This window comes from Apteryx rowi, unplaced genomic scaffold (genome assembly GCF_003343035.1).
Source record: "Apteryx rowi isolate R43461 unplaced genomic scaffold, aptRow1 scaffold_68, whole genome shotgun sequence".
NCBI lineage: Eukaryota > Metazoa > Chordata > Aves > Apterygiformes > Apterygidae > Apteryx > Apteryx rowi.
Window position 1 is genome coordinate 2,185,750 of NW_020450960.1, and position 25,792 is coordinate 2,211,541.

Here is a 25,792-nt window from a genome sequence, read left to right on the forward strand (position 1 = left end):
CTTGAATTGGTCAGTCCAGCATTGAGTTGCCTGTTTGACTGATACAGCGTCCAAGAATATCAGAGACATTGTAATTGTAGGTGTTGGCTGTAACATCCAAGTGCAGCTGCTGTGGAATGCAGATGTATGATGGGAAAGTTATTAGCAGCAGTTACAACCTTTAAAGAGATTTAAAAGGAGGTAAGGTTTTTGCTCCACCCAGAGAGACTCTGGCTGTAGAAACAGACATGACCTTATTAATCCTACATGTTAACTGGGGTTTTATATTCTAGCTCAGTATTTAATTAAGTTTATGTATTGCTGCTTATTGACATGTTGCCTGTAGAAATACATTTATCAAGAAGTCCAGTAATATGTGCACTCATTTGTCATCTAGGTAGTGCAGAGCTAAATCCAGACCATGAGGTTTGTTTGATACCATCCAATAGCTTCATAATCTCTTTCAGAGTAGATGCAGCCATAGCATTAAGGCCTTTGCTAATTAAGTTAAAAGGACTCTTAACCTGTGTCTGTGGTAAATATAAAAGTACTGGGGCTTCATGGCAGTGGCAAGGAAGCCATGGGTGGGTCCTTTTTGGCCCTCTTTTCTGCCATTGTGCTTAGGAAGGTTGTGTCACTGTCCTGCCTTTTGTTCCTTTGTGTGCCCACGCTGTAGAGAGAGATAGGAACCTTTGCCCTGGGCGACCTGAGCCACCTTACGGAGGTGCCCTTGGTGCTGCCTTCGGGGGATCCTGCACAGCTGCCTTCTAGATGGAGAGCAAGATGAATTCCATGCCGAGTGACTTGTGCAAGGTCACTTGGGGAATCTGGCAGAACTGGAAATATATCAGTCTCAGTCTTAAACACAAAATCATTTTTCACATTTTGTTGTTTAATTCTCTGCAAAGGACAGAGAGGTCACTTGTTTTGATATGCTTCCTATGCACTTACAAATTGTTTGAGGCCTCTCTCTCTGTGGTTCGTGAGTGCCTGTTATGAGAAATCTTGCCACTTGTTGCTCTTGCATTGTTTTCAAAGAAACCAAGACAGTTGTGATGGTAGCCCCCATAGTTTCTGTGTTGACACAGTGTTTCTGGAGGAGGGAAGTACAGAGCAATTACGGAAATAAATGTACTTTGCTTACAATAAATATGATGCAGTGCAGTAATCTGCAGAAATATATATGCTTCTGCCATGCTATGCAGTGGCAGACTGATCTGATAGTGGTTAATGTRTAATTGGGAAAATCCCATTGATTAAAGAAATCAAATTAACTCTGTTTCAGTCTCCTTGCTGCTGCCATGGACACAGCCAGCCAGAATGGAGATAGTATACTGCAATGAGCTTGTGTGTAATTTTTATACCTCCCTTACACAGAAATGGATCAGAGGGTTTTGTGGTTTTTTTGTTTTGTCTAAGTCACTTCACAACAGAGTATGGTGTCCTTTATATCTTCCTGGTGTCAGGTACATTCCCTGCTTCAGCCCCTGTCCCTTTTTGTACTAATTATCTGTCTTTGAGGTGAAGGCTTAGTGTTGTTATGGTAAACTGCCTGTTGTTTGTATGCACAGACCACTGTTGTCTGTTGCATGGAAGGAGAACCGGCGACTGTACTGGAATCCTGCTTTGTGCAGATAATTTCCAAGAGGTCCAGATGACTGTGGAGCAGAGAGATCTGGTGAGCTGTGACTTTCAGWTAAAGAGCAGAAGGATCTTAAAACTACGAGACCCAGAGCAGCTATGGTTGCCAGGGAGATGTGTGACAGGGGAGTCATTTAAAACAAACCCTGCACCCCCCCCCCCCCCCAGAAAACAGATATTTATTGCAAAAATGTATTTGCAAATGAACTGATGGCCTAGGTTTTGGGGAAAAGCAAGTATTTGGAGAAAGAAGGAAGGGAAACCTGACTTTCTTAAACACACGTGTACCATGTTGTATTAGTATGTTTTATAGCAGGGTGTAATCACCAGCTTCATGCATGAGCAGGGGCCTTTTTGTGTCTAGTGCTGTATAAACATACAGCAGCCCGTGCCTGAAAGAGCATGCAGTCCAAATCATCAACAAGTACTGGATATAATTCATRAGTGCTGGAGGACTGCTGAGATGAGGAGAGACCATAATATGGGTGGACTTTGTATCAGGGCTGCTAGAAGTCTGCTTCTTAAGCCAGCTTTGTCTAAGGACAGGCATCTGAGAAAGGCAACTAGCATCACCAGAAACCAGCTTGCTGCTTGTATGTACATCAGGTTGGGCTTGATAGCGGTGCTGCTGGTAAAGGATTGGCAGGCTAGAGCTGCAGCCAGGTTCTCACAAAGGCCTGAGGCCTCAACCGTCTCTGGCATTTGGGTTACCTCCATAACCTTGGTGAGCTGTCCATACAGCTTCTCTCCATCTGCGATCAGAAGGAAATTAAGTGTTTTACTTCCTGCTGGCAGGCTTTTTTTTGTTTTTTTCTTCTCTGTGTAACAAGATATTCCTGCTCCTACTTCATTATTGGCCCTGTAGAAGGCGGCACTGGGCAGAAGCAGACTTTGCCCAGAAGAGCTTTCATTGTAAACACGGGGAAGGTAGGCAGAACCATGTGCAAAATGCCCTGCCCAATGTGACACAGCAGGCAGCTGGCAGAATTGGGCACAGACTTTAGGTCTTCTGACTCCTGTGTGTTACTGTGTGCTAAACTGCAGTACAGAAATGCCATGCTGTTGCTGATGAGAGAGGAGATGTTTGAGAGATGCTTTCTCTCTGTAGTTGAGGTCTGAGCTGCATCTGCGCTAGGGGATGCGAAGACATTTTACAGTAGTTACAATGAAACGGAACAATTTCTCAATTCACTTATCAAAATGTCTGCAGTTCCCATTTCAAGGCAGATAAAACAACAATGAATATCAACTAAAGATGTCTTTATCCAGAGCTTTTTAAAACAAAAGAAAGAAAAGATAGTTCTGGCCTCTGGCTTGCACTAGCTCTATGAAATGTTAAGTTTGTTCTGTCCTAATGGCTTTATTTGGATTTCATCCATCTGCTTTAATAGCCACCTATGTTTCTTTTAGTACAAAGAACGCAACTGCTTGTCATGTTCTCACTTTAGTCAGAGATAGGCCAATGGGCCATTTAACCAAACCACAGTTACCTAGCCTAAAAATTCTGGCCCCATCAGTGTCCAGGACACCAGTTGTATTAGAAGGTCCAAGAATACTTCAATAGGGTGATCTTCCCAGACAAGAAAGATGACTTAATTGCAGCTAGAGAATGAACCACAACTGGAGGTTTTCTGGTTCAGCACTCTCTTGTTTCTTGCATGCGCGCTCTCTCTCTCTCTCTCTCTAGACTTGCAGAAGTCATTAAAGCCCAATTCTTGCTGTTTTCCATGGTTGTTGGCACTTACAAGTCCTTGAGGGTGTGAACCTTAGTCCTTCTGTTTTGCTTCCTCATCTGTAAAATAGGAATAAGTAGAATTTGTGAAATTCTAAAATGATGTACAGATTTATTCTGCAGACAGATCTTCGTATGTTTGTAATAAGCTTTCAGCAAATACAAATTGTACTGTGCTGATTAGCCACACAAGTTTTATGCTCTTGGTTCTGTCCCTTGATTGCGTGAAGTGAATTCAGCCATTTCATGTACAATTTGGGATTAATTGCAAATGACATTCTGAGGTGAAAGTTGGCTGTCTGCTACTGGGTGTTTAGTAGTAAAGTATTTGCAGCAAAAAATCATAAATATAATCAAATGCAGTTTCTGCTCCAGCAAGTATTTGTACATGTTGCTTAGCTCCTTCTGTAATTCATGTTATGTCATTTGTACCATTTTTACATGCATATAGCCACATTTGTGCATTTTATTGGAAGACTACAATGCAGCTTTTAAAAGCACAGCATACTCCAGTACAGATGGGAGGGTGGGAGACTTAAAGCAGACAAAGAATTTGCCAAAAGCATCAGGGAATTGGATACTGGTCATTAGCAAAAGCAGGATGTTGACAGGTTGGATGGTCTAGAATTTCAGGCTTTAATCTGCCACAGACTTTCTCTTTGGCTTCGAAGCAGTTGCTTAACCTATGTGAGCTTTAACTTCTCGTCTATAGAGTGGAAAAATAGTACTATCTAATGTATTATGATGAAAAATGCATCAAAGATTGTGGAGATAAAATAGAGAAAGTTCCTGATTATGGTGCCTGTTACTTACTAGTACTATAGCAAATGCATTTTTTTTGGTTGAACTAGTGAAAGCAATTTCATGAAATCTTTTTGATTGTGTGTATATCTTTAGTTTTGAAGCCCTAGGGCCTATGTTGGAACATACTGCGTAAGAAATGGGGTGAGTGGCTTTCCTTAACTTGAGATGGCTTTTTTTAATACAAAGCTTGCTAAAGAACTTTGTAGTGGAGAATGACATGCTGTTGTGTAATTGCTTACATTTTGTTATTGCTCTCCCCTCGCTCTCCTTTTGTTATCAGTGTACGAGAGTGTTCCCAAACTCTTGAGATCTCATCAACCCATAAGGCGCACCCTTTGTCACTGCTCTCCAGCTGAAATTAGCAGCACTAGATTGCATTTTTAAGTGCAGAAAAGCTGGTCTTACAGTTTGAATATGTAAGGACATACTGGATCTCTGTTGTGCCTTTTTCACGTTTCTGTAACTCCATTATCTTCAGCAGAATTCTTCCCTCCTCTCATTGCTGCAGGGCAAAGGAGGATCCGGTCCATTGTTAGAAGCTTGATCTGACATTCGATGAGCAGTTAATGCCAAGTTGGAGGTACAGAAAATGGAAGCTTATTTTTTCTGTAACAAAGGCACAATTCAATGTTCCTTTCCCATTTGATACACTGAATAATATCAAGAAAAATATATTTCCTTCCAGCAAGGAAATCTATTTCCTCAGAAGGATAATGAAACCTGGTGCTTTTCCAAAGCCCAGGCCATTTTTAAAGATGCTTCTCACATCGCGCAGCATATTGTTTATATTCCTCTATTGTTTTTTTGTCTCCATTATGGAAAGGTTAGGCGCTGCTTGTGGACACTGGACATCTGTCAGCAACCATCCTGGGATATTTTCATTAAAGTTAAGCGCCATTCAGAGAAGGACTCAATATGTTAATAGTAAAATGGTGTCTTACCTGCTGAAATAATCAGTGTTTGAAGGGTAGGGAATTTGTTCCTGATGGTGTTGGGGTTTTATTTCTTGGGTTTAACATGTTACCATCCTTCTCTGATCACTCTGGCGTTGGTTCCTTCAGAGGTACCGTTATTCACAAGCTGAAGCCTTTGCAGGGTTACCCCTTTTCTTAGGGCTCCAGTTCTACCACAGCCTGTGCCGTGATGTTGTTCAAATCATGTAGCCATTCAAAGGATAGTAAAGCAGATGCATCACAATTTCTGTACTTTGGTAGAGTGCTTTGAAAATGCATTAAGGACTGTCAGGTGGTCCCATGTTGAGGGAACAATGTGTGAAATGGTCCCCACACTTTAGATGCAGTGTCTTGCTTAAGGCCTAGAGCTAAAGCACAGTAAAACCATTTCAAGGCTCTGGATGTGGTTTTTGCATGAAGCTCTTGACCTGTCTTAATGATCAGGACCAATCTACTACTTCCAGTGCTAGATACAGTGATGGTTTCTCTAGCTTGGCAAGACTTAGGATATGAGACAGAATCCTGCAAGGTCTGTGCTATGTTCATAAATAGCTGAATCGGTTCCAGCTTGATGTGTCCTTAGGAAGAGCAAGTTTATTTCATGGGAAARTGAAATAAGTGCTCCAGAAAACACTGTTTTACAAGAGGGTCTGTCATTTGTTCCTGCTAAGTACTGTGACAGTCTTAAACTAGAAAACAAATCACCACCTTTTTTGCCCAGGTATCTGACAYGGAGGGCTATTATGGGGAGTTTTTTTCCTTCTTTTTCATGAGTGTGGCTAGCAAATTAGACTTTTTTTTTTTACAAAAAAACCCCCCTAATTTGAACTTATGAGTTGATTCAATTCACTCCTTGTTAACTCTTTGATTGAAAGCTATGTAGATTGAAGAAAGTTATTGATCTACTTTTGGAATTGAGAACTAAGATTAAATGGAATATATCTAAGGGTGAAAATGAGATTTTAAATGAATGGAGAAGCTGCAAGAAAAATAAAACTGTAAAATACAGTGTTAAGGATAATGGAAACAAATTCTAAGACTAATTGTTAGTTAGGTATACATGGAAGCTGCAGAAAGCAGAAACAGTGTGTAAATGACTTGGACTTTGCATATGAGTAGATAGATCCACTGAAGCTAGTAGGAATATTTATGTATGAGACTAGGCAGATTAGTACCTAAAATGAGAATTTTTCTAAGTTGGACCAGAACAAGCTAAAAATAAGTCTGATTTCACAGTTTCAGAGCATCAATCAGTTGCCAAGATTAAATTTGGACACGGGCATATATGATTAGAACAGAGCTGATAATTTTCAGTGAAGAATTCAGTTTTGCTGTTGTGTGTATGAGATCCACCTGCGAAGGGACTGAAATTTTCAATATAATTGAAATGTTTCACCTTTTTTTTCCCTATAGATAGTTTTAGATGCGTTTTGTAGCTGTTCTCTATTTTTCAGGCTATGTGGCTGTCTTTTTTTTGTCTTATTGGACAAAATGAATTGTTAATTTTTCTGTGTAATGTGGGCTTTTAGAGTGACTTTCATTGATTCCTCAAGGTGACAAGTAGGCATTAGGTAGTAAATCTCAAGTACAGCAATACTTAAAGTGAATGTGAAAGTGCTGTTAATGGAATCAAGTCAAAATTGGATTTATATCCCAACAAAAATTCCCTAGAGAAATTGCCTTCTGTTTGCCTCTCTTTTAATTCAAATATGATAATATAAGTGCAAACTGTTGTAATACAGATGCTTAGAGTGTGTTTTGTTGGAAGATCTCAAAGCACTTGTAAAGGCACCCTGCATTTCTTCATGGAGAGTATAGGGAAATGACAGTTTTAATGGAAGAGTGAAGAGGTTTCAATAAGTGAAGTCTGTGCTTACTCAGGACAAGTGTTTTTCGTCTGAGGGTCAGATTCTGGTCACTGTACTGACAACTAGTTTGCTGGTTATGACATCAGTTAAATGTTTGGGGTTATTTCCTCRGTATCTTCTCTTTCTACAGAATTTGTCTCTTTTTTGTTCTAAGCCTTAGCTGCTAAAACAGGGACAGCGGACTCCCAGCGATCACCAAAAGTAGCAGAGTTGTGCAATCTCTATGCTTTCCATATAGCTATAAATGTATAAAAATAACCCAATTGCTAGATCGAAGCTTAAAGGTATAAGCAAAAGGCGCTGGGTGAGGGGGTGGGGGGTGGGCATGGAGGGGAGGGAGGAAATGCTTGCAGCTTGCTCTGAACTTAGGTCAGACTTATTTCTAAATAAGTATCTGTATCTGCTCAGTGTAATGATGAAATTGTTAACATTGTGAGAATTTCAAGGACTGATGTCTTCTAAGTAACTAGCTAGATGAGAAGTTGTAGCTGGGTCAAAGATCTCTCTTGGGGCAAGTCCCATTYCCACTGGCCTTGAGAAGAACATTGAACTTTATAGATGGACACATTGCTTCATAACTAATAACAGCAAATGAAATTGCAGATACTTTTAAGTCTGTTCGTTCATTATGACATTGATCTGGTAAAAGGAAGAATAGACACTAAGTAATATTGAAAATTTATCATGAGGAAATCTTTAAATTAGGACTTGGCTGTGATTTGTGAGATGGATTTCACTTTGAGCTTTTATTTCATCTTTCTTGCATTTTTTGTGATAAAGGAGTCCTAAAACCTGAGATGAAAATAATTTTGCATTTGAGCACAATGTATAAGCCATTTAAATGCAAATATTCTTTTACTGGAAAACAACTGAAACGCAAATTGAAAAATTTGTTTTGGAGATACTAATTAGCACTTTATAAATGAGACTGAGTAAAAATTCTGCCTGTGAGTGGACTCAGTTTGCAGGGGTTTGTGCAAATGTTGTTCATTAAACTATTTCTCCTTTTCAAAGATTTTCATTTCAGTTGTGACTTGGGATGAACTGCCAGGTGGAACACCAAATGTATGGGAAACTGRGAAAATCTGAGCTTCCCAGGATTCTTAGGTGAGGAATGACAGACATGTAGTAGAAAACCATGTGTGCCCTGTAAAGTGTCATTTAAATAGATGTCTGGACTGAAAGTGGGGGAGAAATAAATCTTTGTGTTCATTTTACAGATTCAGAGAGAAAAGAGTAAAATTTTGAGAAACTCTTGAATCATTCTGAACGCTTTCACTGAGTCTTGGACTCCTGGGGCAAAATTTGCAGGGATGTTTAGAAGCCTAAAAAGCATATACTAGCCCAGTGGGGTTTATAAGAGGATATGTCAGCTGCAAAATTCAGGTGTGTTTGTAACCCTACAAGGCATCTGTCTGCAGTTCTTAGTTTCTAAATATGTTTGTAAATCAATCTTGAACACTTAAGTTCAATTTGAAATGGGACTTGTGGTCCTTAAGTGAATGCACTTTGGTTTTGTGAAGTCTTACACAAAGGAGTTGCCTAACCTCATGCTGGAGATGTTTAGTAGAGGTGAGGACTGAATCCAGGCCTCCCAAGTTCAGCTTAGTGCTTTAACCATAACTTCTTAGGCTAACTCTTGGTTTTAGATAAGTATGCAAACTTGCATGGTGGGTAGCAAAGCCATTCCCCCATTACTGGACAAGGATGCAGCACTTCTCTGGCCCACTTGTAAATATGATACATAAACCCTCCAAAGGAGGCTGCTGATAGTGACATTCAATTAAAGGATATTGGGGCAACTGAAAAGCTGCAAAGGGAAGTTGCAGGAAAACCCAGTGAGGCTGTTACTCACACTAGAGACAGCATGGAAGAATATGCATTAATTGGCTAATGCTTGTGAAGTGCTTTGAAGATGGAAATAGCTATATAAGTGCTTGGTATAATTATTATTGCTGACAATGGCTATGTAGAAGAGTCGTGGCGCTGAGGGAGCAGTCAAAATTGATTAAGAGATGATCCTGAAAGAGAAAGTTTTGAAGGGAGGAAATTACATCCCTTGAGAAGAGGCCATTCTGGCTGAATATTGGGATAACTGACTTCTCAGCAGCTGAGCAAATGATTTCGGGTAATGGATGGTATATGCAAGATTTCCAGTTTCATCAGGAACTGTGCAGCTGTGAACTTCTGCAAGATGATCACTGTCCTTTAGGTAGCTAATGGTGGCTGCTTGTAAGGGGTGGAATTGTGAGCATTAAGAAACCCAATTGTTTAGGCTTGTTTTGGGTGGGCAGGTCACATGGTGTTTCAGGTTAGATTGGGTGAACCCAACTCTTGAAATTGAGTGCCTCTAAGAGTAAGCAGAAAACGCCAGAATTTCTGGATTATGAATCACAAAAGCTGTAGTAAATGTGTAGTCACCTCCAATGAACTTTTCAGTAGACATGAGGAAGAATTGATCTGATTTTATAAGGCTTTGGTGAGCCTTCATTAGAATTATAGGAATGGTCTGATGTTCACTGTTCACACATGACAAATTCAAACTGAAATGGGTTTAGATATGGGGTTGAGGGAATGATCAAGGGAATGGAGAATGCATCTTAGAAAAGAATGAAAGCACAGAGTTTACTTACCCTAGCAAATAAGGTTGCAAGGGGATATAATTATTCTCTATAAATATATCAAGGCCAGGTAAACAGAGAGAAGAACTATTTAAGCTAACAAAATGTTGGCATTAAAACAATGGGTATAAGCTGGTCATGAATTAACTTTAGTTTGGAAATTACAATATGTTTATAATCATCAAAACAGTAAGGTTCCAATGGAAATCTTTCAGTGGGAATTATAGGGCAGAAAACCTAACATATTTATAAATGAGATTATATGGTGTGATTGTCAAGCCTGGAAGGCTTGTAAAAACCCAGGAGAGCTTTTTAGTCCTTTTGCTTTAACCTATATATATGTATGCACGCACCCATACGCATATATGTAARCCAATGTCTTCAGCTGCGTTTTAAGGACAGGATCATGGATTTACTTTTTCTGCCTTCTTTGAATATAACTCCTGTGCCTTGGTATTTTACTACTCATCTGTGTGGGATTATGCTAGCATCAAGACTACCATCAAAAGGGAATAGCACTGGCCTTGGAAATGTATACAGTGACTTCTGCATTTATCCCAGCAACTTGTAAAAAATGAGTCTGCGGTCTTATCCCCTCACAGATCTGTTGGGGACTACAGGTTGTTTTCAGAGGGTTGCATCCACTTAATGACTGGATAGCAGAGGAGATCTTGAGGTGGTTTACAACGGTGCAGGCCAAGTGAGTGTGGAAGTGCAGGTCTGGCCACTTGTTTGATTCATTTTTGCCTTGCTGTAAATGATTGATCCAAGGAGCAAAATGATTAGTGTTAAACATTTCATACTTGTTCTTCCTGGTGGCACAGAGTAACTGGGGAAGGAGGGCAGCAAGCACTGTATGTGTACTCTCGCTTCCCTGTGCTGAATGGCATTACCATTACTTGGTGATGTTATAAATCTCCCTCACCCTAGTGCAGAATTTTCTCCTCCAAATCCCACTGGGTGTTACAAGGATAGCTCTACTCTTAAGTGGATCTGGCTGATGTGTACTCTGGAATATTCTGGTTAAGATCTGTTGTAGGAAAGTTGCGAGCAGCCTGTTGGACAGAAGGATAGACTCTTGCCCGTACTAAGCAGATTGTTTCCACAAATGCTTGTTCATTTATTTGCTATTTGTATTAATGGCTCATCAAAGCTCTAATCTTTATTCTGAGTTCAGTTATTGCTGTTGAAGGAGTATCCCATACTTCTAGTCCTGGAGTTGACTATTTTATTTTGTCATCTAGATAAAATGCTTGATTCCAACCAGATGGATGAGAGCTTCTCTGTTCCTGTTTCTAGTGCTAGAGAGAAGAGGCCACAACATGCATCCTGGAGATATGTGGAAATATCTGCAGCCCTTGGCTTTGCTTAAAACATTACTGTTGGGTTCATCCTATCGAAGCCCTGTGGATAAGAGTCTCCAGGCCAAAGTTCAAGTCCAAATTCTGCATGTAAAGCTCATTGCTGAGAATAGTCCCACCTGCTTGCTTTGGACTGGGGGTGTCACATTTCTTCTCTCATCTATTTCCTGATGTCTCCTACTGCCTCCTCCAGACCACTTTCCTTAGCTTGTGCAATGGCCAGTATTCAGCAAAAAAACAATTGGTGTTGCTGGATATTGATGGCATGAGTGCTGCAGAAGTAGGAGTTGTTCGTGACCCTTAATGACGCCATGTTACAGAAGGCYAGTTGCAGTCTGCAATATTGTCAAACTCTATCAACTTGTCATTTGGTATTCAAAGAAACATCTACAAATATTTTTGGTTTTTTTTAAATTATTTTTTCCCTTCCTTTTTTCTTAAAGCTAGCCCAGTGATGGAAGTGAAGTTAAGCTACTGCATGTGTGCCTTTGCCTAGCAACAGTGCCTAGCAACATCGCGGCATCACTGCGAACCCAGCGTTAGGGACCGAGCTGCTGGCTGTCAAGGAGCCGGTTAGAATTGTAATTTGCGATGAAAGATCCTAGAGCCTCTTTTCACGAGGCTCGCAAAGCCTCCTGCTTAATTTCTTGACCTTCAGGCCTCCTTGAATACCTACAGACAGCTTTCTGCCACTGCCCCTCAAAAAGAAGTGGCTGAGAACTGCCTGGCAGTTTAACCTGTATATACCAGGTGGGGTTTTGAGGTGGTTTCAGAATTTAATAAGAGGACTGCATGCAGATCCCAAGGATTGGTCACGTCTTTAATTTTTCTGTGTGGAGAAGAAGCTACTATGCAATAATGTGTTGTAATCCTCCCCCATGAAATTCGCAGTACCTCTGCTTTTAAAAAAGAACTCAGGGGTGGTTTGGTATGGACTAAAAGACGACTGTTCATAAAGAGGGTGATAACATGCTCTCAAATGAAAACATTTCTTATTTTGAAGCCTGGTGTAGCTGTTTAGAAGAGAATAACAGTTAATTTGAAAGACAGAAAAGATGCAAATCTCTTGGGACCCACATACATTAAAACTTCATTGCAGAGCTATATAAAAATGTTTATATCKATATTAGCCTATTCTGTTATGTGGAAGGTGTAAGTTATGCCATATGAGCCACCTGTGTGCTGATGCAGCTGTCTGTACCAAAGGTTATATAAAAAAGCTCTCAGTAATGTGATCCTTATAATGACTGGAATATCTGTGCTGATACAAAACCTGCATGTGAATCAGACTGTGGTAGAGAGTGATTATCATGTTATTTGTCCTCTGTCACACAGCTTGTCATTTATACCAGTGGCAAAGTAGGTATGAATGGTACCACTTAAACTCCACCTGTGTGTATGTAAGAATAGGAGTGGAAGGAGCAGCTACTGCTTGTAGCTGAGAAGATGCCAGAGTAAGAAAACAAATTGTTTTCAAACATGTTACCTACTTAACTACAGGTAACTGAGCCTTTTTTTATCTTGGTCGAAATCACCTTCCTTCTTGAAATAGCCACATAGATACACAGCTTGAGTATACATCAGGCTTACAGCTGTTTGCTGAGCATGTTAACCAGTTTGAATCCAAGTACAAAAATGATTGGAATAGTCTAATTTCCACAGTTAACCTAGTTCTAGGGGGGAGGAAAAGCTGCTAATGGATTGTAAATGGGAAAAAGAGATCAAGTTCTCTTCTGTTTAGCCACTTTTAGAAGGTCAGAGTTCAGGCTGTCAGTGAAGATGGGAAATTTGTTAATTTTTCTGAGATGTTAGTTTCCTTAAGACCTTACTTTGCTGTGCAGGAGTCAGATAGCTGTTGTACTCCAGAAGTATGTGACAGAGCCTCTGCTCTTGGCAGCTCAGACTTTAGGTTGTAGACAATTATCGGCAAATACGCACTGATGAGGGTGGAAGGGAGGTAAGTGGGAAGAGCAGTGTCTACTGGGAACGAATCCAATTACAAAGTCTACTGGGAATGATGCACACTTTACTCTTGATGCATCTTGCCCAGGTTTGTTCCTCAACAATTCCTGTGACTCAGTTGGCAGACCATAATCTCAATTAAATCTGTATTTGCAGTGCATAATGTGCTTCTGCAGTAACAGAGGGGCAAGACTTCTAAGTCAATGAGGTCTGCACTGGGAAGTGGGTCTACTTCTCTTGGGAACTGTTTTGGAAGAGAAGACTAAGAGTATGCTTAAAGCAGTGGGGATTTTGTAGCCAACTGTGGCTGCTTAATTTGTTTTTAAAGTGTTTAAAACCTTTGACTCTTCCTGGGGTATTCAGTGCTTGTTTCTTTAAATCTTAATCAGTTAACATATTTTAGCTAAGGCTTCTTAAAGCCCCATTTGTCAGGGCAAGTCCACAGTGACTTGTGAAGTGCAGCAGAAGAACAGATGTCCTTCATTCTAATGCAAACAAAGGGCATATGAAATAAAATACTGAGCATCACTTTTGTCATAGCACAGAAGTGCGGGTAGTTAGAATGGAGTACAGCAAGGAACCAGAGCAGCATAAACTGAATTGGTTGGTTTGGCCTGCTTAATGAAAGCCTGCAGCAGTGGGTGGCAGGCTCTGTAGCAGATGTGTGAATCTTGAAATGAACACTGCTCGCTGGACAGATGAAAGCTTGTCTCTCGCTGGCTGCTCGGAGTGCATTGGTAGTACAAGACTCCTGCCTGCTACCTCGTAAGGTTCCCCCCTTGTCATCCACAGAGCAAGTTGCTAGGCTTTTTTATGCTCGTCTGAGACAGGGTGGTCAGTTCAAGCTAAATGCTGATGAGAGGACAGAAGAGCAAGGGACTCTTGTAGCCCTGTCTCTGGCATGGATTTGCGATCAGCAAGCATGTTCATGCAGTGCAGTACAGTGCTAGAGATTCTCCTGGCTTCTTACAGTGCTGCTGTCTCCTTGTGGCACAGTGCTGGGGAGAGGCCAGTTTGCATGCTGGTAGGGTGCAGTGGTGCTAGCTCTGTGTTGTGTTCAGGTTGTAGTCAGACAAACTGCAAATGCTTCATGTAGCCATACCACTGACTTTGGATTTGCATGATGTTTATTGCATGGAATAAGTGGGAAGAAACACAGATCTTCAGTTTATGTGAGGAATCTTACTCCAGAGTCCCTTACTCTGGTTTCAAGCAGATACGAAAGGATGCCAGTGTGGCAGATCTCCACTAGTAACTGTGCTGGTGAAGCCTGATCCTGCTTAAAGCAGGGTAAGCTATAGTACATTTGCCTTAGTGACAGGATTCCTACTCTTTGTTCATTGCTGAAAGGTTCAGGGTTTTCTTTCTTTCTGTGTACACGCCTTGCATCAACAAACTCTGCCTGGCTAAACAGGATCTCTCTAGGTCAGTAGAGCGTGGAAACAATCTCATCTTTTGTGATGCAGGCAGAGCCATTTCACTGCTTTGTTTTACGCATGCGTATTTCGGGAGTCTTCCAGATGAAGCAATCAATGTGGTCTTTGTCACCATGTTTTCAGGGAAGATGGTGAAGGCTGAGATTTGGTGAAAAGATACTAAAGCATTCTGTGTGTCGTGCAGTAATTGGTAATTTAGTAATTGAAATCCCTCATCGGTGTTGGCCAAGCAAGGTTGTTTTTGTTATGCACATTAAAATGTTTTCTAAGGTTGTATCCAATATCTGCTAGATTTTGGATGAGATGGTGTGTGTGACATATGGTATGTGCATGCCTGTGTGTCTACAACTAGCGAAATTGAGCTAGAGGAAAGAAAATGAGATCTTTTTTTAAGATCTCTTGTGAAATATTCAGGAAAATATGTATTCATTAATGTATCTTGATAAACATGGATTTCTCAAATGTTTCCTTTGATACTGCTTAGATTATCGAGCATGCGTTAGAGGGAATTTTCTTAGATGCTTATTAAAATCAGATGCATTCCTGCTGTGTTCATCAGTGTATTTTTGCATCGTTTTGTCTATCCATTTATGTAATGATTCATTCATACAGTAGCTCCTTAAAACAAGATGATCTAGTTTTGCTGGTTGTGCCATCTCTAATAGTAAAGCTCACTGTGTGTACCGACCATTTATTGCTCTCTGGAGCCTTTTGCCTTGGATGCCTCCATCCTGACCCTTAAATCCAAGTCCATGGTCAGCCACACTCTTGTTCACATCCTCGCTGGCCACGTTCCCCTGGCTGGTGGTGGTTCATCCCCTTGCCCCTTCCTTGCTGCTAACATACCTGGTGTTACCTACATCGGAGTACTGCTGGCAGGTCACAGCTGAGCTCAGGACTTGATTCCTCTAAGCATCATAAAAATATTAAAAATGGCTTCCATCTTTAAGACATTACATAGATAAAATGGGCAAACAATAAGGGAAAGGAAGTATTTCCTCAGTTTAAGATCCCATTTTACAGACAGAAAAGCCAAGTGACTTCCCTGATCGTCCAACTTTCCTTGCTTGTGTTGGTTGGCTCTGGGGAAATGCAGGATGCAAAGAATGACTATAGGAAGAGATACTGAAGTACTTGGCTGCCAGACTTCCTGGATTTTTCAGAGGCGTGTTGTTGTTTGATGCTGGGTGTGCTGTAGGCTTGCTGTGGCTGAACAAGTAAAAGGTATTTGTATAAATTCTTACCTCCACATTCCATTTTGTTTCAATGACTTAGGTGCATTGGGGAAAAATATTCTGCGAATAAAGGGCTGAATTCTAGTCTCACCTACATGTTGTAGAGGGACTGTCAATGTTATACCAGTTTAACAAAGAACTGCCAATAAAAAATCATTTTAACATCTAATTTGCTGGAAAAAAAACTTGTCTGTATTCATTTGCAAAGAGGAGCTTTCTTAAATATTTTATATTCTTATGTCACTTTATACAAGGGATGTGCTTCTGATACCACATTTGGTCTTGTGATAAGCTTTGATACATGCCTTTGGGATAAAAATACACTGGTAAGAGTAGACCAAGCTGGGAAAAAAGTTGCAAAGTTCTGGGGCTATTAGAACCTGAAGTTTTTGCTTTTGGGTAATCCTTAAAAAAAACAAACAAACTGTTGGTCCCTGGTGATTGTTCCTTTGGCACCAGACATGACAATACAGCAGGAGATTTTCCGAGTGGTAGACATTGCAGGCTGTGTTCTCCCTTTGCTGCTTCTGTGAGCTTGTCCTTAGGGGCGTGAGAACATGTGTGCACCCATCTCTGTAGCCCTTTGTCTTCAGGAGAGTTGCCAGTTATCTTTTCCGTTTTTCTCTCATATATATGGAATTAGTCTAGATTTTTAAGTTCACAACTAGATAAGGTTAGAAATCTGTCATCCTTTATCGTTGGGAGGTTTTGTGGAAGGGCACCTACTGCTATTTGTTGTGTGAGATCAACTCTGTGCTCCAGCTGTGGAGATATTTTAGTTCCTTGAGACTTTGTCCAAAACCTCTCACCTGTGTTCCTTATGCTCYGTTTTGGTGTGGGACTTGGTAATCAGTATTTGTATTACAGTAGCGCTTGGTGTGCCTACCTAAGATTAGAGAGCTTTTACATGGGTAAGAAAAAGAGGTATTATATAGAAAGATGACAGGTTGTGTTGCAAGTTGCAAAGGAAGATCAACTGCAAAAGCAGGAATTAAATTCATAAAGCAGAACCATGTCTCCTAAATTGGTAATCCACTATACATGCGTCGAGACCTCTTTGGGAGTTGTAAAAGGGCACAGAGGGCTGTGAATTTAAACTTCAGTTGTTAATTTCCCATGTTGGGGGTTTACAAGACAAAGTTTGGGGAACTCTGCTCTTGGCTCCAGCACCTGGACTGAACCGACTCCCAAGCCAGAGTACCCTGTGGGTTGCGCCCTTGGCTGATGAGAGGGTGTGTTTTGCCACAGTAGTGCCTGGTTTTGGTGATCCTGCAGGATTGTGCAGATATTAATGATTTAAGACTGTTCAAGTTAAATGTTGTTGCAAAACGTTGAAGGGATCTGAACACTTGTTTTGGCTTGTCTTTTCTTTGCTCCACTTCCTTTTGTGGTGGGAGGGAGGAAGAAAAAAGATGAAGTAAGACAAACCCTTTGATTTCATTTGAAATACTTAGCAGAAAATGTAGCTTTCTTTAACCTACTGTATTGATAACCCTGAAGTAATTTTTTTTATTTTCCATTTTTAATCCTTAAGTCATCCTACCTCCCTCTTTAATAATAAAATAGAGTAGAATCCAATCTCCCTTTCTCCTCCCTCCATGCAAGTCTCCACTCCTAAATGCCTGCCACGTTTCCCAACTTGCTTTGGTTCTGTTTAGATTGTAAGCTTTTCAGGTGATAAAACGCTATATAAATCCGCAGGGATAAGCGCTGTAAAAGTAGCTGAGAAAGACATAGCGTGCACCTGGGGAAGCCAGCATGACACTGCGTTCTCTTTGCTAACCTAACAGGGGTATGCGTTGTATGCACGAACGGAACAACCCAAGTCCTTACCAGCCGCGCAACGGGTAGTATGATCTTGGGTCCCCCCTGCATAGCGGTCTCAGTAAAAAAAAAGAAGTGTTGAGAGTCATGAAGTCCCTTCTGTTTTCCCAGCAGGGTCATTCCAGGGCATGGATGGAGCAAGCTGGCAGGGGATGGGTTGTGTCCGTTCAGCATGCCGTGCTGCACTCCGTCCTGTCCCTCTGTTACAACAGAGCCCTTCAACTGTAAGGGAAGATCTGGCAGCTGCTTTTATGACCAGCGTACTTGCTTAGGCAATTTCCATCTTGAGCAAACCAGGCATTACTTTCCAGCAGTTGAAGTCTCTGGCCTTGCAACATGTCAGGGGCCTGCAGTGCAGCTGTAGGACGGACATATGTGCAGTGTTGTGTTTCTGTGATTTCAGGTTCTGTCCTGCAGTGGCTTTTGATGTTACCTGAGACTGCGCATCTTTTCTCTCCGCAGCGTATCAGTTGGGGTGTGAGCTGGATTCAGTTAAAATGCRTGTTCTTTGCCCTTGCGTTCTTCAGTGTGTTACTCCTGGCATTCAGAGGRAAAAAAGGCACTGGCTATCTGAGATGTAGATCATCCCCTTGATGTTCTTGAATCCACTGGATTTTGATTAAAAGTTACAGTAAATGGAATGTTTCTGCATTATTTATTACCCCAAAGGCTTTGATATAAGACTGTAGATTTAAGTTAAGAAAACTATGAAAAGGTGAATGCTTAGGGAAACAAGGTATGGRTGTGTGAAGCATGAAGATACTTTCTCTGTTCATTTAAATTGTGTGAACAAGAGAGTAATAGCTAGAATGCAGGTGAGCTAGTTTCTAGTTGTGTTTCTGTAATGAGCTGGAAGTCTGCTATGTAAGGAAGCATTATTTCCAATAAATGTTTCAAAGCAGTAAACTTTGGGAAAAAAAATAATCTTTTTTCTATTTAGGTGGTGGGTTAAGTCTGTGTTTAAAAAAAAAAAAAAAAATTGGTGTTCTTTGGCATTAGCTGTTCAATTTAGGTGATGAGTCTTTACCACGCTCTTTTGGGGACTGTGTTTTTAAAAAGACATGGCTGAAGGAGCTGGCTGTGAACATTTCACAGCCCACTCCCAGCTACCCCCCTTTTCTAAGGCCCCTTCAAAAAAGGGCTTGTCTGTGCAGTCGCGTGAAGGGGATGCTCAGCAGGGATCTGAGCTGCTGGTCCTGTGCTGTGGCGCATACCTCACGGGGAGAGCTGAGAGCGCCTTGTGAGGCTTCATGTGCGTCATCCCACAATAAAGCTGCAGTGCTTCTGCTCTAAGTTGGGCTACCTTAACTGTGTCCCCATCATTGAGTTCTTCCTTATTCAGTAAAGACCCCAAATGCACGCCCAAGGGTGTTAAAGACGTAAGAGCATTGCAGTTCTATTTTTGAATTAGGGTTTAGTGCTTTGGTTTGAAGACCTTTCTTTATGCAGGGGAGGTGAATGACTCTGGCTAGTAATGTAAATAGAAAAATTTGAGAAGTTGCTGATATGTTACTGATGTATTAGCAGGATTTTGCCCTTGTTATTGTAGGCCAGAATGGAATGCATTTGTGTGTCTGCAGGATATGGATTTCAGTTTTATTAGGAAGGGTGTTTTTGTATTTACATTTTATCGAACAGGGTAGAACAATATAAAACAAAAGCATATCTGTGCTGTGCCTAAGTAACAGTAGCTAAACAAAATGACAATACCGAGCACTACTGCATTAAGGAGGAGACAGCCATGTGTCACTGATGATATTGCTGAGAGCAGGTTGGCGCATGTGATTTGGTATTTGTTCTTTTTGAAGTGTGAAGTGACCATACATCAGTGTTTGCTAAATTAGGTTTTGTTTCTGCTGAAAAACCAAAAGTGCCTCAACTTATGTTTTAGGAAGCACTTCGGAAATAAATTCTGCTCCGCCTCTCCAAAGTATAGCATCTTTGATCTTCAGATGGTGTAAAGCAGCATAGTTTAAAAGCTTCCTTGATTTAAACCAGCCATGGATCTGGTTTGGTAAGATTAAGGAATGGGAAGCAGGTGGAAGACAAAATGTTAAACATTGCTGAATTTTGTACTTTGTACCCACTTCCTTTGTGCTTGTAATGTCAGATACCACCTGTGTCTATTATTTGGTCTCTTTTGAAACTCGGAGAGGATTTATAGTGACAGTGTTTGAACGTACAATCTTTTGTGAGTCTGTGGAGCAGGTGAAATTCCAAACCAAGTGGTGAAACCCAGGTGCCAGGGACTTGAAGGGTGCAGCAGCCAAGGCAGTTCACTCCTGTATGTAAGTTTTGGTTGTCTAAAGGAAATTCCAAAATCTATCGCTAACAAATGCGTTTACATTTACAAAGGAAGAGACACAAACTGGTCTATTCTGCCCAATATATGGTGGCTATCATGACTGGCAGTCATGAGATACTGAGTACAGGAGAACCAGYTATGCACTGGTGCTGGGCACACCACAGTCAGTGGCGTGTGAACTGTTCTGCTCCCGAACTTAAGTAGCCGTGTTAGGTTAGAAGGAGATCACTCTAAAGCAGGACTTAATAACATGAGAACAGTCCCAAGCTCCTGTGTCTAAGCAACTTTTGGACTCTAGTGTAAGCAAACCTYACACCGGCTTCTCTCTCCAGCARTGTAGCTTGTATTGTTGAAAGATATTTCAGTTCTTGAGTACATGGGCATTCTTCCTGCCCTCCTTGTAGCAGGAGGTTGTTTGATATCCTGAAGTTTGAGGGTTTTGCAACTTAACAATAACCACACAAAAAAAGCAAGTCTGGCTGCTCCTTGCTGCTTTAGGTGTCCAGTCATGTTAAGTTTTGTGGCATGCAGATTAACCATTTTACCACAAGTAGTGTATCTTTCTGCTAAAAGTGTGTTTTTTCTATGAGCATACTGCAAACTAAATATTTTGTCATTTTTTCCTCATGTGTCTGCAGCAGAAGTGAAGCTTAYTAATCTGTTTATATTGTTCAAATGGTTTGTATTGCACAAAACAAATATTGTAAATCGAGACAGGTAAAGCTCACTTTTAAACTCTATCACTGAGGAAATGGTTGTGCCCCAGAAGGTTTCTCTGCCAAGTCCCAAGTCTTCCCAATTAGAGTGGGTTTTTTGGATTCTTCCCCCCCCCGAGGTTGTGATCCCTTTGGAGAAAGGCTATTTGGACAGTGCCAAACATGATTTTGTCTTCATCCTTGTCTCAAACCTTTAAGTGCTACTGCAATAAAATTATGTTGATGCTTTCATTAAAAAAGATACATCCTCATCATAAACCACTTTCCAGAATTGAAAATAGCAGGTTGCATTGGCAGTGTACTCATTAGATATAGCTGCATTCTCAGACTACTCAGCTCCATCACAAAATAGGACGTTTGCCCACAAATGCATATCCACTCATGAGTTTCAGGTTGGTGTACCTTTGGAAAGTGCTAGTCCCATGAATGGTAGTGTTAGAAGTTGGAATAACTGCATAAATATTTACACTGCCATACTGGGTCTTCTGGCAGATGACATCTGATCTTTGATATCTTTATGCATTTACCTTTTTCTTTCACCATTGCAGTTCTTGAGTAAAGATTGGCAAAGTGAGATGAAGTGCAGCCCTTTTGGAAGGGTTCTGATTCTTCTGATGTCAGGGTTGATGTTACCCTACAGCAGGTGTAAAGGAGGATGTTTCTGGGTACAGCTTGTCCTGTAACYGCTGTTGTTTCTTGCCATCCCCTCGCATGGCCCCATCAGAGATTGTTGATCTGATCCATTGTGGAAACTGCTACATCCCTGTTACTTGGGTAAGGTGTGGAGAGGTGCCTCATGTARAACTTCTGGGTTGGAGAGAATGCTTCACAGACTTTGTAAGAATATTGTCCTCTACCAGGTACAAATTCATCTGAAACTTCTCAGCGCTGACTCTGATATTGTCTGTTTATACCTTTGTATTTATTCATGCTTTTGGGCCACAGGGATGAAGAGAATTGTTTTTGCAAGTCTTGAGAGGAGAAATGCAGTGTTTTCTTGTCAGGTACATTAGACTTTAGATAAGGTTTTTGGCAGTCTAGCTGGAGCTGAACTAACTCAAACCTGAAACCAAATTATAGAATATGCATAAATTCTCTTGAGCGTCCTGGATCTCTTTCCCATGCCTGCTGACTGTTTTCATCAGTGTCCAATATAAACCAAGTTCCCTACTATTACAGCTGATGAAGAATATATTGCTTTCCAGATTGTCATCTTTTGGGAAACTAATTTTTGTCTGCAATAAGCAGTTTTCTGTTAGCTGTGTCCAAAGCGCATCTTGGTCAGAATCACGAACGTGCAATTATTTCAGTAGATTGACTTGATATGTTATAGAACTGTGTCCTATTTTTCTGTTACATATTTGTTTTTCTTCAGCTAGTATCAGTTTAAGATGTACATTTTTCTGGCCTTTGTTCTTTGCTTTAATCACTAATTATGCAAGGACAGCATAAATTTATAGTGATCTGAAATCTTGTTGCCTTTCATATGACCTTGGAAGTGTTTGGAACAGTGTCTCTGACCTTGAATGTCTTCTGAACTTCATGCAGGATCAGTAGCTTTTGTACCATCAGGAAATGCAGAGATACAGCCTCTTTAATTTCCCAATTTCCTTTAATTGTTCTGAGGACATTACTTATGATTAAAATAAAAAAAAATGTGCAGTAGAGACAGATTACATATCCCCACGTTGCCTCCTGAATGACAGTCTGGGTGGAGAAAAGAGGATGTGATTGAATTTTAGAGAACTGAAGCTTTTGGATCTTTGGCAACCTCCAAGTTGTTATTTGGTTATTAAATCAGACCAGACCTAATTTTACCCCTCTGTGATATGGTAATATTCCCACTCCTGCGCAGTTTCCTGGCACCAAGCTGATGCATCCTTTCAGTGAACTCTGCAAATAAATGGGACTGAAGTGGAGGAGGGAGGTAGGTTTCACTCTTGTCCGTATTATGTATTGACAAAATGCGCTAAGAGGCAGATGCCAGGTGCCACAGAAATGCAAAGTACTGTTGTCTGCCTGTGTCAATGTGAGTTATGTGCCTAGCTCAGCTTTACTCCCCTTTGGAATATGGGGCTGTCCAAACTCTCATTGATGTAATAAACATGATACAAAAAGATTTTCTGGGTAGTAAATATGATTGACCATTTTAGATTCATAAAGGTGTGAGCTTCATCTTGCAGAGACAAGTTCCACTAAGCATTTTTGCACCAAAGTAGGTCAATCTAATTATAATTGGCTTTAATGAGCACTACTCTGCAGTTTTTTTACCTGTAGCTGGTTGGCACTCAGAAGTACAAATGCCATTGCTGCCTTTGAAAAAAGCTACCAGAAATCAAAAGAAGTAATTTCTAGTCTGATGCATTTCAACTTGAAAGCTTCAGTTATCTGCATAAACAGGGTAAACAATCCAGCATCAATAAGAAAAGCCAGAGCAATTGCAGGCAGTAATGATCAGCGTCAAATACCTGCCATAGGATAAACATGAAATTCTGCTTTTGGTTTCACAACAGTTCCCTTGCGAACTGTCTGGAATGCAGCTTTGGTATAAATAGGAGCAATTCTGTTAAAGCCAGCAGGAATTATACCAACCTGTGTTTGAGGAGACTTTGTCCTTGTGCCTCCAAAGAAGTTAGGTAAAGTAACAGTGAAGAGAGCAAAAATGACTAGGGAGAATTTTTGTGGTGTTTAGGCTGTTGCACACACGTATATATGTACATCTTTCTCCAGAAGGAAGAAAATCTTCTATATCCGGAAACTGTATATCATGGCAGTTGATCTTATCTTTGGGACAGAGTGTTCACAGGTACAGCTTTGGGGAAAGACAAATGGATTTGAAGGAGCCGTTAAGTATTTAACTGGTGGATGCAGTACTGGACTTCTGTCTTGGCAGATGTAGCTCTGGAGTCAAGGCAGCTCCTTAGGAATAGTGATGGAAGGCATCTGCTTCGCATTTAGCCCGTGTGAGGAGCTGAAACCTTTCAGAACTGGGAGAGAGAGAAAACAGAGCAGCCTGGGCAGCTTGTATCTAGCGAACAATTTTATTTTTTGTGTCCCCCATCAGGTCCAATGGGTGTGTACCACTGCTGCTGATGACAGCTTTTGGCCCTGGGCTGTGGTCCGTACTGCTTTTCTGTGGTACCCTTGCCACTTTAGGATATGTGAACCAGAAAGACCATGTTGGAATATACCTTTCCTTTAACAGAGTCTGCATGGAAAGGCCCTCTATAAAACCCCTATCTCTTGCCTGCTGGGAATTGGGGATAGTGAGCAATGTTTACTGGAAAGAATGTGGCTGGGGAAAAATGATATTGCAGGAAGTTGCAAAGATTTTTTTTTTTCTTTTTTATTACAAATAACTATCTGAGAACAGTTGGTTTATTTGTTAGAGCCTTTGAACTGCATCCTGCTCTTTGGACAGTTTTGCTGCTGACAGTTACAGAAAAGGCAGTCTCTGCTGAGGGGAGTCAGGGCACGGTTAGCTTCTGATTTTCTATTCAGTTTGCACGCAGTCTTGTCCAGACAGACTGCTAATTCTGTGACTCAGTTCCTCTGTTTCCCTTTTATGTATTATGTCTGCCACAACTTTTGGCCTTTCGAGGTGGGGGTAGTCGGTCTCTGTATGCGTAGCTGAGCCCTGATCTTAGTTGAGTCTTCTATCTATTACTCCAGTGCAAGTAATAGTAAAAAATAATCAACCTTGGCATTGTCATTCAACTATTTTGTGGCTTCTGAATCACTGATGTTTGAGGCACCYAGCGTTGTTAGTCACAGTTGAAATGGGATAAATCCCTAAATGTGCAATGTATATTGAAGAATATATTGGACTTGCTCTTGTGTGGCTTTACCTCATAGGATGTGAAAGTGATACCTCTGAGTATTTCTGTTTCCCAGTTATAGTCAGCATCGGCTGCAATCCATCTGTTACTAGCACCTTGTGCTAGCAGCTAGAGGGAAGAATGCCTGGGAGATGGATATCTAGGGTTTGAGTTCCTACCAGATACTTTCTTGTGACTAAAATATTGCAGAATGGCTGCAGTTACTGGCAAAGCAAGCTGCTTCTTGCACCAGTTCCCTATTGCAGTGTGTGGTGAGACACAACCTTAGGGCGCTAGGCTTTCGTAAAGGTTTGGCATTGGTGGGAAAAAAACCTACTTGTCTTCATTTCCTTTCCAATGGTTGGAGCAACCTGCATCAGCCTAGCCGCAAAGTTGGACGCTGTGAATTTTAACTAGAGTGGGCCAAGTTGCCGGACATCCCCACTTTTGGTAGTTTTTATATAGCAGAATCTTAAACTGTGTATAAATTGTCCCATAGACTGTCTGCACCAGGAGATTTTTGGCTGGTATAGATCTGTGTAATAGCCTTGCTCTAAACAGGGAGGGTTCTAGGTGGATCTGTCGGGGTAGAGTCTGGGGGCTATGCTTTGGCTGCCCTGTGTATCCATAGGGAGTAAAGTGTAAGTTAGTGCAGAGCTGAAATTGTTCCAAATTAAATGGTGGGAAGGTAGAATGCTGGAAGGACAAAAATCCATCTTTAGACTTCGCGTTTCTCTGTTCTCCAGGACCAGGATCTAAGAACAAATTCGGTAGGAAGGATCCTGTGTGATCTGTTTTGATGATAAAGATATTAAACTTGTATCCTGCACCCTCTTGACTTGTACTTTTGTCTTTTCTTTTGCCAGCCCAGAACTGCAGTCACATTTTGCAGGGCCCAAACGGAACAATACAGAGTCCAGGCTTTCCATATGGATATCCAAATTATGCAAACTGCACGTGGACAATCACTGCCGAAGAGCAGAACAGGATACAGCTTGTTTTCCAGTCCTTCGCGTTAGAGGAAGATTTTGATGTATTATCTATCTACGATGGACTGCCTCAGCAGGGGAATCTGAGAACAAGGTACAGCATTTATAGCAAACAGTGATGTTTAACCATGCTTGGATTTCTGCTCCTGGGATTAAAGTGTTTAGGTTGGAGGTTTATGCTGCAGTAAACTGGGAGTGCTTCATGAACAGTTCTTGTAGCTGTTTTGATTTCATATATTTGGTAAGGTTTGAAATGTTTCTCTGAATGCCTGACAGTAATGATTTATCACGAGTCATTGTAGACATTCAGAGAAGTTAATAAGAAAATGGAGCACGAGGAAAGGAGAGCTAATGTGCAGAGGAGCTTCCCTCAATCCGAGAGATTCTCTTGAGTGGGAGGGAGGATGGATAAAGCAATGCACGTGAATGCAGGAAGCCTGCGTTTCAGTTTGTAGCTCTGCCAAATACTCTGTGGGTGCCTTTGGGTAACTTCCTAACTTGCAGTCAGCCCACCAGTTGGGCAAGGATGATACTCTCGCATCTGTCTA

At 41.1% G+C, this 25,792-nt stretch overlaps 1 protein-coding gene across 1 annotated transcript in view; it reads left to right on the forward strand.

Annotated features, from left to right (window-relative positions):
* The window catches only part of CSMD2 (CUB and Sushi multiple domains 2), a 331,313-nt gene that overhangs the window by 5,268 nt on the left and 300,253 nt on the right, over positions 1-25,792 (forward strand). The window contains exon 2 of the mRNA XM_026086083.1: positions 25,122-25,338. Within this exon, the coding sequence (XP_025941868.1) occupies positions 25,122-25,338 (217 nt within the window). The remainder of the gene's footprint in view (positions 1-25,121; positions 25,339-25,792) is intronic.